Genomic DNA, 12,767 nt, shown 5'->3' with positions numbered 1-12,767 from the left:
AATCCAACCCAACCCAAGTCACGGCATCCAATCCAATCCAATCCAATCCAACCCAACCCAAGTCACGGCATCCAATCCAATCCAACCCAATCCAACCCAACCCAAGTCACGGCATCCAATCCAATCCAATCCAATCCAACCCAACACAGGTCACGGCATCCAATCCCATCCAATCCAACCCAACCCAAGTCACGGCATCCAATCCAATACAATACAATACAACCCAACCCAAGTCACGGCATCCAATCCAATCCAATCCAATCCAATCCAATCCATTCCCACCCAACTCAAGTGACGGTATCCAATCCAATCCAATCCAATCCAATCCAATCCAATCCAACCCAACCCAAGTCACGGCATCCAATCCAATCCAATCCAATCCAACCCAACCCAACCCAAGTCACGGCATCCAATCCAATCCAATCCAATCCAATTCAACCCAACCCAAGTCACGGCATCCAATCCAATGCAATCCAATCCAATCCAACCCAACCCAAGTCACGGCATCCAATCCAATCCAACCCAAACCAATCCAACCCAACCCACGTCACGGCATCCAATCCAATCCAATCCAATCCAACCCAACCCAAGTCACGGCATCCAATCCAATCCAATCCAATCCAACCCAACCCAAGTCACGGCATCCAATCCAATCCAATCCAATCCAATCCAACCCAACCCAAGTCACGGCATCCAATCCAATCCAATACAATCCAATCCAATCCAACCCAACCCAAGTCACGGCATCCAATCCAATCCAATCCAATCCAACCCAACCCGAGTCACGACATCCAATCCAATACAATCCAATCCAATCCAACCCAACCCAAGTCACGGCATCCAATCCAATCCAATCCAATCCAACCCAACCCAAGTCACGGCATCCAATCCAATCCAATCCAATCCAATCCAACCCAACCCAAGTCACGGCATCCAATCCAATCCAATCCAATCCAATCCAACCCACGTCACGGCATCCAATCCAATCCAATGCAATCCAACCCAACCCAACCCAAGTCACGGCATCCAATCCAATCCAATCCAATCCAACCCAAGTCACAGCATCCAATCCAATCCAATCCAATCCAACTCAACCCAAGTCACGGCATCCAATTCAATCCAACCCAACCCAATCCAACCCAACCCAAGTCACGGCATCCAATCCAATCCAACCCAACCCAAGTCACGGCATCCAATCCAATCCAATCCAACCCAACCCAAGTCACGGCATCCAATCCAATCCAATCCAATCCAACCCAACCCAAGTCACGGCATCCAATCCAATCCAATCCAATCCAACTCAACCCAAGTCACGGCATCCAATCCAATCCAACCCAATCCAACCCAACCCAAGTCACGGCATCCAATCCAATCCAATCCAATCCAACCCAACCCAAGTCACGGCATCCAATCCAATCCAATCCAATACAATCCAACCCAACCCAAGTCACGGCATCCAATCCAATCCAATCCAATCCAATCCAACCCAACCCAAGTCACGGCATCCAATCCAATCCAATCCAATCCAACGCAACCCAAGTCACGGCATCCAATTCAATCCAATCCACTCCAATCCAACCAACCCAACTCACGGCATCCAATCCAATCCAATTCAATCCAATCCAATCCAACCCAACCCACGTCACGGCATCCAATCCAATACAATCCAATCCAATCCAACCCAACCCAAGTCACGGCATCCAATCCAATCCAATCCAATCCAATCCAATCCACCCCAACCCAAGTCACGGCATCCAATCCAATCCAATCCAATCCAACCCAACCCAAGTCACGGCATCCAATCCAATCCAATACAATACAATCCAATCCAACCCAACCCAAGTCACGGCATCCAATCCAATCTAATCCAATCCAATCCAATCCAATCCAACCCAACCCAAGTCACGGCATCCAATCCAATCCAATCCAATCCAACCCAACCCAAGTCACGGCATCCAATCCAATCCAATCCAATACAACCCAACCCAAGTCACGGCATCCAATCCAATCCAAGCCAATCCAATCCAATCCAACCGAACCCAAGTCACGGCATCCAATCCAATCCAATCCAACCCAACCCCCAAGTCACGGCATCGAATCCAATCCAATCCAATCCAATCCAACCCAACCCAAGTCACGGCATCCAATCCAATCCAATCCAATCCAACCCAACCCAAGTCACGGCATCCAATCCAATGCAATCCAATCCAATCCAACCCAACCCAAGTCACGGCATCCAATCCAAAGCAATCCAATCCAATCCAATCCAATCCAACCCAACCCAAGTCACGGCATCCAATCCAATGCAATCCAATCCATTCCAATCCAACCCAACCCAAGTCACGGCATCCAATCCAATGCAATACAATCCAATCCAATCCAACCCAACCCAAGTCACGCCATCCAATCCAATGCAATCCAATCCAATCCAATCCAACCCAACCCAAGTCACGGCATCCAATCCAATGCAATCCAATCCAATCCAATCCAACCCAACCCAAGTCACGGCACCCAATCCAATGCAATCCAATCCAATCCAACCCAACCCAAGTCACGGCATCCAATCCAATGCAATCCAATCCAATCCAACCCAACCCAAGTCACGCCATCCAATCCAATGCAATCCAATCCAATCCAATCCAACCCAACCCAAGTCACGGCATCCAATCCAATGCAATCCAATCCAATCCAATCCAACCCAACCCAAGTCACGGCATCCAATCCAATCCAATCCAATCCAACCCAACCCGAGTCACGGCATCCAATCCAATACAATCCAATCCAATCCAACCCAACCCAAGTCACGGCATCCATTCCAATCCAATCCAATCCAACCCAACCCAAGTCACGGCATCCAATCCAATCCAATCCAATCCAACCCAACCCAAGTCACGGCATCCAATCCAATCCAATCAAATCCAATCCAATCCAACCCACGTCACGGCATCCAATCCAATCCAATCCAATCCAACCCAACCCAACCCAAGTCACGGCATCCAATCCAATCCAATCCAATCCAACCCAAGTCACAGCATCCAATCCAATCCAATCCAATCCAACTCAACCCAAGTCACGGCATCCAATCCAATCCAATCCAACCCAATCCAACCCAACCCAAGTCACGGCATCCAATCCAATCCAACCCAACCCAAGTCACGGCATCCAATCCAATCCAATCCAATCCAATCCAACCCAACCCAAGTCACGGCATCCAATCCAATCCAATCCAATCCAACCCAACCCAAGTCACGGCATCCAATCCAATCCAATCCAACCCAACCCAAGTCACGGCATCCAATCCAATCCAATCCAATCCAACCCAACCCAAGTCACGGCATCCAATCCAATCCAATCCAATCCAACCCAACCCAAGTCACGCCATCCAATCCAATCCAATCCAATCCAATCCAACCCAACCGAAGTCACGGCATCCAATCCAATCCAATCCAATCCAATCCAACCCAACCCAAGTCACGGCATCCAATCCAATCCAATCCAATCCAATCCAACCCAACACCAGTCACGGCATCCAATCCAATCCAATCCAATCCAATCCAACCCAACCCAAGTCACGGCATCCAATCCAATCCAATCCAATCCAATCCAACCCAACACCAGTCACGGCATCCAATCCAATCCAATCCAATCCAATCCAATCCAACCCAACCCAAGTCACGGCATCCAATCCAATCCAATCCAATCCAACCCAACCCAAGTCACAGCACCCAATCCAATCCAACCCAAACCAATCCAACCCAACCCAAGTCACGGCATCCAATCCAATCCAATCCAATCCAAGTCACGGCATCCAATCCAATCCAATCCAATCCAACCCAACCCAAGTCACGGCATCCAATCCAATCCAATCCAATTCAACCCAACCCAAGTCACGGCATCCAATCCAATCCAATCCCATCCAATCCAATCCAACCCAACCCAAGTCACGGCACCCAATCCAATCCAACCCAAACCAATCCAACCCAACCCAAGTCACGGCATCCAATCCAATCCAATCCAATCCAACCCAACCCAAGTCACGGCATCCAATCCAATCCAATCCAATCCAACCCAACCCAAGTCACGGCATCCAATCCAATCCAATCCAATCCAACCCAACCCAAGTCACCGCATCCAATCCAATCCAATCCAATCCAATCCAACCCAACCCAAGTCACGGCATCCAATCCAATCCAATCCAATCCAATCCAACCCAACCCAAGTCACGGCATCCAATCCAATCCAATCCAATCCAACCCAACCCAAGTCACGGCATCCAATCCAATCCAATCCAACCCAACCCAAGTCACGGCATCCAATCCAATCCAATCCAATCCAACCCAACCCAAGTCACGGCATCCAATTCAATCCAATCCAATCCAATCCAATCCAATCCAACCCAACCCAACCCAAGTCACGCCATCCAATCCAATCCAATCCAATCCAACCCAACCCAGGTCACGGCATCCAATCCAATCCGATCCAATCCAATCCAACCCAACCCATGTCACGGCATCCAATCCAATCCAATCCAATCCCACCCAACACCAGTCACGGCATCCAATCCAATCCAATCCAACCCATCCCAAGTCACGGCATCCAATCCAATCCAATCCAATCCAATCCAATCCAACCCAACCCAAGTCACGGCATCCAATCCAATCCAATCCAACCCAACCCAAGTCACGGCATCCAATACAATCCAATCCAATCCAATCCAACCCAACCCAAGTCACGGCATCCAATCCAATCCAATCCAATCCAATCCAATCCAACCCAACCCAACCCAAGTCACGGCATCCAATCCAATCCAATCCAATCCAACCCAACCCAAGTCACGGCATCCAATCCAATCCAATCCAATCCAATCCAACCCAACCCAAGTCACGGCATCCAATCCAATCCAATCCAATCCAACCCAACCCAAGTCACGGCATCCAATCCAATCCAATCCAATCCAATCCAACCCAACACAAGTCACGGCATCCAATCCCATCCAATCCAACCCAACCCAAGTCACGGCATCCAATCCAATCCAATCCAACCCAACCCAAGTCACGGCATCCAATCCAATCCAATCCAATCCCACCCAACTCAAGTGACGGCATCCAATCCAATCCAATCCAATCCAACCCAACCCAAGTCACGGCATCCAATCCAATCCAATCCAATCCAACCAAACCCAAGTCACGGCATCCAATCCAATCCAACCCAAACCAATCCAACCCAACCCAAGTCACGGCATCCAATCCAATCCAATCCAATCCAACCCAACCCAAGTCACGGCATCCAATCCAATCCAATCCAATCCAACCCAACCCAAGTCACGGCATCCAATCCAATCCAATCCAATCCAACCCAACCCAAGTCACGGCATCCAATCCAATCCAATCCAATCCAGTCCAACCCAACCCAAGTCACGGCATCCAATCCAATCCAATCCAATCCAATCCAACCCAACCCAAGTCACGGCATCCAATCCAATCCAATACAATACAATCCAATCCAATCCAACCCAACCCAAGTCACGGCATCCAATCCAATCCAATCCAATCCAATCCAACCCAACCCAAGTCACGGCATCCAATCCAATCCAATCCAACCCAACCCAAGTCACGGCATCCAATCCAATCCAATCCAATCCAATACAACCCAACCCAAGTCACGGCATCCAATCCAATCCAATCCAATCCAATCCAACCGAACCCAAGTCACGGCATCCAATCCAATCCAATCCAATCCAATCCAACCCATCCCCCAAGTCACGGCATCCAATCCAATCCAATCCAACCCAACCCAAGTCACGGCATCCAATCCAATCCAATCCAATCCAACCCAACCCAAGTCACGGCATCCAATCCAATGCAATCCAATCCAATCCAATCCAACCCAACCCAAGTCACGGCATTCAATCCAATCCAATCCAATCCAATCCAACCCAACCCAAGTCACGGCATCCAATCCAAAGCAATCCAATCCAATCCAATCCAATCCAACCCAACCCAAGTCACGGCATCCAATCCAATGCAATCCAATCCATTCCAATCCAACCCAACCCAAGTCACGGCATCCAATCCAATGCAATACAATCCAATCCAATCCAATCCAACCCAACCCAAGTCACGCCATCCAATCCAATGCAATCCAATCCAATCCAATCCAACCCAACCCAAGTCACGGCATCCAATCCAATGCAATCCAATCCAATCCAATCCAACCCAACCCAAGTCACGGCACCCAATCCAATGCAATCCAATCCAATCCAACCCAACCCAAGTCACGGCATCCAATCCAATGCAATCCAATCCAATCCAACCCAACCCAAGTCACGGCATCCAATCCAATCCAATCGAACCCAACCCAAGTCACGGCATCCAATCCAATCCAATCCAATCCAATCCAACCCAACCCGAGTCACGGCATCCAATCCAATACAATCCAATCCAATCCAACCCAACCCAAGTCACGGCATCCATTCCAATCCAATCCAATCCAACCCAACCCAAGTCACGGCATCCAATCCAATCCAATCCAATCCAACCCAACCCAAGTCACGGCATCCAATCCAATCCAATCCAATCCAACCCACGTCACGGCATCCAATCCAATCCAATCCAATCCAACCCAACCCAACCCAAGTCACGGCATCCAATCCAATCCAATCCAATCCAATCCAACCCAAGTCACAGCATCCAATCCAATCCAATCCAATCCAACTCAACCCAAGTCACGGCATCCAATCCAATCCAATCCAACCCAATCCAACCCAACCCAAGTCACGGCATCCAATCCAATCCAACCCAACCCAAGTCACGGCATCCAATCCAATCCAATCCAATCCAATCCAACCCAACCCAAGTCACGGCATCCAATCCAATCCAATCCAACCCAACCCAAGTCACGGCATCCAATCCAATCCAATCCAACCCAACCCAAGTCACGGCATCCAATCCAATCAATCCAATCCAACCCAACCCAAGTCACGGCATCCAATTCAATCCAATCCAATCCAATCCAATCCAATCCAACCCAACCCAAGTCACGCCATCCAATCCAATCCAATCCAATCCAACCCAACCCAAGTCACGGCATCCAATCCAATCCAATCCAATCCAATCCAACCCAACCCAAGTCACGGCATCCAATCCAATCCAATCCAATCCAACCCAACACCAGTCACGGCATCCAATCCAATCCAATCCAATCCAATCCAATCCAACCCAACCCAAGTCACGGCATCCAATCCAATCCAATCCAATCCATTCCAACCCAACTAACGGCATCCAATCCAATCGAATCCAATCGAATCCAATCCAGTCCAATCCAATCCAATCCAATCCAATCCAGTCCCATCCAATCCAATCCAATCCAATCCAATCCATTCCAATCCAAGTAACGGCATCCAATCCAATCCAAACCATTCCAATCCAAGTAACGGCATCCAATCCAATCGAATCCAATCCAATCCAATACAAGTAACGGCTTCCAATCCAATCCAATCCAATCAAATCCAATCCAATACAATCCAAGATACGGCATCCAATGCAATCCAATCCAATCCAATACAAGTAACGACATCCAATCCAATCCAATCCAATCCATTCCAATCAAAGTAACGGTATCCAATCCAATCCAATCCAATCCAAGTAACGGCATCCAATCCAATCCAAGTATCGGCATCCAATCCTATCCAATCGAATAGGGGGGGAGGGGGGGTGGGGGGGGGAGGGGGGGAGAGGGGGGGAGGGGGGGAGGGGGGGTGGGGGGGGGGAGGGGGGGTGGGGGGGGGGAGGGGGTGGGGAAGGTGGGGTGGCGGAGGGGATGGGAAGGATGGTGGGTGCTGGGGGAAGGGAGTTCAGGGAGGATGGTGTGAGGCGAATGGGGAGATTGGTTGGTGGTCAGTGAAGTTCGTAAAAGTTTGTTTCCAAAAGTTTGAATACGCTAATTGTTACCATGTTTTGTTCCTGTTTTTTGGTTAAACCTCTGGATGTCTACAGCTGGCCCTGCTTGCACCAGGTAAGTCTGTTATTTCCACTTTGTTTTTGCTATTCCTACCTGAAGGTGTGAAAGTTTTCTGCTTGGGCCTGCAAGGAGAGGAGCTCTCTTCTCTCTCCCTCCCCCTCTAGAGACTGCAATTTGGGACCTGCTAGAAAATGGGTATCTCTCTCCATCGGAATATTGCTTAAATTGGAACTAATAGAATTGTATCCTGTCATGTTTAACTATTTCAATTGATAAATGTTAAGCTAATTCACTCGTTACATTTAAACTATATGGTTAAATAATGTTTTTTTTGATAAAAGCTTCCTAGTGTATCAATAGAATCACACCTGGAGTGAAACATCTGATCGTCACACTAATGCCAAAATCCAAAAATAGTTGGGATCTCGTCTAACTTGTCGTTTCTGATCTGGTCCCTAACAAAATTGGGAGTTCTTGCAGGATTAAAATTTCCACCTTGTTTGGTTTGGGATTATTGAACTCAAAGACAGCGGGTGTTGAGGTGCTGTTGTTTCTTTTCAGGTGTTACATCCAGTTAGTAAATAGGGAGTGCTTTGTGGAAAAATTGATCTTTCAGTGGCTAACATTTCCCTGGGTGTGGAAGGAGCCATTCGGGGTGGTTTACAAAAGGTGGTTAAAGCCAAGCTTTTGGAATTGGCAAACAAGCTGCAGTTGACATTACCCGAAGTAGCGAGGAAAGCAGCGATAGCTCAACATTTAAAATTGCCAGAAACACAGTCTGAATTGGAGTTGGCTAGAATTCAATTAGAAGCAAGGAGTGGGGGGGTGGGGCAGGGAATGAAACAGTTTGAATTACGGAACATGGCAAGGGAAACGGAAATGAAACAGTTTGAATTGCAATTAAAAGCAGAGGAAATAAAAGAGAGAATAGCCCTGGCAGAATAAAAAGAAAAAGAGGGAATAGCCCTGGTGGAACAAAGAGGGAAAAAAAGAGAATGAGAACTTCAGGAACTGGAAAGACTGTTTGAGCTTGAAATGTTTGAAGTACAAATGCATAGAACTGCCAGAGTAGCAGCAAAAAGGACGGATGATTTTGGTTTGTGAATCAAGCTTGACTTTCGACATCAGCTTCAATCTGAGGGATACAAACTGAGGAAAAAAGATAATTTACCATGGGTCAAAAAAGAAACGTATGAAGCTGGCAGAGAAATAAAAAGCCTCAGGAAACAAAGAGTAGTAATTAATAGGTCCTTTTCAAATTGGCAGGCAGTAACTTGTAGGGTGCCACAGGGATCGGTGCTGGGACCCCAGCTATTCGATTTGATTTATTATTGTCACATGTATTAGCATACAGTGAAAAGTATTGTTTCTTGCGTGCTATGCAGACAGCATACCGTTCATAGAGAAGGAAATGAGAGAGTGCAGAATGTAGTGTTACAGTCACAGCTAAGGTGTAGAGAATGATTAACTTAATGCAAGGTAGGTCCATTCAAAAGTCTGTCGGCAGCAGGGAAGAAGCTGTTCTTGAGTCAGTTGGTATGTGACCTCAGACTTTTGTATATTTTTCCTGATGGAAAAAGGTAGAAGAGAGAACGTCCGCTTTGACAAAGGGTCATCTGGACTCGAAACGTCAGCTCTTTTCTCTCCTTACAGATGCTGCCAGACCTGCTGAGATTTTCCAGCATTTTCTCTTTTGGAGAGAATGTCCGGAGTGTGTGGGGTCCTTAATTATGGTGGCTGCTTTTCCGAGGCAGCAGAGAGTGTAGACAGAGTAAATGGGTGGGAGGCTGGTTTGCGTGATGGATTGGGCTACATTCACAATCTTTTGTAATTTCTTGCGTTCTTGGGCTGAGCAGGAGCCATACCAAGCTGTGATACAACCAGAGAGAATGCTTTCTATGGTGCATCTGTAAAAGTTGGTGAGAGTCATAGCTGACATGCCAAATTTCCTTAGTCTTCTGAGAAAGTAGAAGTGTTGGTGGCTTTCTTAACTATAGTGACAGCATGGGGGGACCAGGACAGGTTTTTGGCGATCTGCACACCTAAAAACCTGAAGCTCTTGACCCTTTCTACTTCGTCCCTGTTGATGTAGATAGGGGCATGTTCTCCTTTACGCTTCCTGAAGTCAGTGACAATCTCCTTCAACAATGTTTTGTTGACATTGAGGGAGATTATTCACAATATATATTAATGATTTGGATGAGGGAACAGAATGTAACATCTCAAAATTTGCAGATGATACCAAGTGGAGTGGGAGGGTGAACTGTGATGAGGATACAGAGATCCTTCAGAATGATCTGGATAGGTTTGGTGAGTCGGCAAATCAATGGCAGTTGCAGTATCATTTGGATAAATGTGAGGATATTCAGTTTGGAAGCAAAAACAAGAAGGCAGGCTGTAAATTGGGAAAGGGGAGTGATTTCAACATATCTTGGTAACAAGAGACTATATGAACCAAAATGACAACTGAATCATAGAATCATAATCCTATAGTGCAGAAGAAGGCCATTTGGCCCATCGAGCCTGCACCAACAACAATCCCACGCAGGTCCTGTCTTATCCCAGTAACCCCACATATTTACCCTCCTAATCCCCCTCACATTAAGGAGCAATTTAGCATGGCCAATCAACCTAACGCGCACATCTTTGGACTGTGGGAGGAAACCGGAGCACCCAGAGGAAACCCACACAGACACGGGGAGAATGTGCAGACTCCACACAGACAGGCACCCGAGGCCGGAATTGAACCCGAGTCCCTGGTGCTTTGAGGCAGCAGTGCGAACCATAGTGCCACCGTGCCGCCCCTGGTCAATATCATAACCCACTTATAGAACATAGAAAAGCTACAGCACAAACAGGCCCTTTGGCCCACAAGTTGCGCCGAACATGTCCCTACCTACTAGGCTTATAACCCTCTATCTTACTAACTTCCATGAACTTATCCAAAAGTCTCTTAAAAGACCCTGTCGAATCCGCCTCCACCACCACTAATGGCAGCCGATTCCACACACCCACCACCCTGAGTGAAATACTGACCCCTAACATCTCCTCTGTACCTACTCCCCAGCACCCTAAACCTGTGACCTCTTCTGGCAACCATTCCAGCCCTGGGTAAAAGCCTCTGAGAATCCACTCTATCAATACCTCTCAACATCTTATACCCCTCTATCAGGTCACCTCTCATCCTTTGCCTCTCCAGGGAGAAAAGGCCTAGCTCTCTCAACCTATCCTCATAAGGCATGCCATCTAATCCAGGCAACATCCTTGAAAATCTCCTCTGCACCCTTTCTATGGCTTCCATGTCCTTTCTGTTATGAGGCGACCAGAACTGGGAACAGGTGGGGTCTGACCAGGGTCCTATACAGCTGCAGCATTATCTCCCGATTTCTAAACTCAATTCCTCTATTGAACAAAGAACAGTACAGCACAGGAAACAGGCCCTTCGGCCCTCCAAGCCTGTGCCGCTCCTTGGTCCAACTACACCAATCGTTTGTATCCCTCCATTCCCAGGCTGCTCATGTGACTATCCAGGTAAGTCTTAAACGATGTCAGCGTGCCTGCCTCCACCACCCTACTTGGCAGCGCATTCCAGGCCCCCACCACCCTCTGTGTAAAAAAAATCCCTCTAATATCTGAGTTATACTTCGCCCCTCTCACCTTGAGCCCGTGACCCCTCGTGAACGTCACTTCTGATCTGGGAAAAGGTTCCCACCGTTCACCCTATCTATCCCCTTCATAATCTTGTACACCTCTATTAGATCTCCCCTCATTCTCCATCTTTCCAGGGAGAACAACCCCAGTTTACCCAATCTCTCCTCATAGCTAAGACCCTCCATACCAGGCAACATCCTGGTAAACCTTCTCTGCACTCTCTCTAACGCCTCCACGTCCTTCTGGTAGTGCGGCGACCAGAACTGGACGCAGTACTCTAAATGTGGCCTAACCAGCGTTCTATACAGCTGCATCATCAGACTCCAGCTTTTATACTCTATACCCCGTCCTATAAAGGCAAGCATACCATATGCCTTCTTCACCACCTTCTCCACCTGTGTTGCCACCTTCTCCACCTGTGTTGCCACCTTCAAGGATTTGTGGGCTTGCACACCTAGGTCCCTCTGTGTTTCTATACTCCTGATGACTCTGCCATTTATTGTATAACTCCTCCCGACATTATTTCTTCCAAAATGCATCACTTCGCATTTATCCGGATTAAACTCCATCTGCCACCTCTCCGCCCAATTTTCCAGCCTATCTATATCCTGCTGTATTGCCCGACAATTGATGAAGGCCAGTATTCCATACGCCCTCTTAATTACAGCCTCTACCTGCGACGCTGCTTTGAGTGTCCTATGAACCCGGACCCCAAGATGCTTCTGATCTTCCACACTGCCAAACGTCTGACCCTGAATATTATATTCTTTCATCCTATTCGACCTGCCAAAATGAACCACCACACACTTATCTGGGTTGAAGTCCATCTGCCACTTCTCCGCCCAGTCTTGCATCTTATCTATGTCTCGTTGCAACTGCTGACATCCCTCTACACTATCCACAACACCACCAGCCTTTGTGTCTTCAGCAAACTTGCCAATGCATCCTTCCACTTCCTCATCCAGGTCATTTATAAAAATCACAAAGAGCAAGGGTCCCAGAACAGATCCCTGGAGCACTCCACTGGTGACCGACCTGCATGCTGAAAAAGACCCACCTACAACCACTCTTTGCCTTCTGTGGGCAAGCCAGTTCTGAATCCACAAAGCAACGTCCCCTTATATCCCATGCCCCTTCACTTTCTCAATAAGCCTTGC

The 12,767-nt window shown here is 47.8% G+C and overlaps 1 protein-coding gene across 1 annotated transcript in view; it reads left to right on the top strand.

Annotated features, from left to right (window-relative positions):
• The first annotated feature begins 7,923 nt into the window (after positions 1 to 7,923).
• The window catches only part of LOC144487157 (E3 ubiquitin-protein ligase RNF185-like), a 108,871-nt gene continuing 104,027 nt past the window's right edge, over positions 7,924 to 12,767 (top strand). The window contains exon 1 of the mRNA XM_078205218.1: positions 7,924 to 8,013. Coding sequence (XP_078061344.1) covers positions 7,951 to 8,013 — 63 coding nt within the window. The 5' untranslated portion in view covers positions 7,924 to 7,950. The remainder of the gene's footprint in view (positions 8,014 to 12,767) is intronic.

The sequence above is a fragment of the Mustelus asterias genome, unplaced genomic scaffold, assembly GCF_964213995.1.
Source record: "Mustelus asterias unplaced genomic scaffold, sMusAst1.hap1.1 HAP1_SCAFFOLD_625, whole genome shotgun sequence".
NCBI lineage: Eukaryota > Metazoa > Chordata > Chondrichthyes > Carcharhiniformes > Triakidae > Mustelus > Mustelus asterias.
The sequence above is the reverse complement of the archived record's forward strand: the minus strand, read 5'-3'. Positions and strand labels throughout refer to the sequence as shown.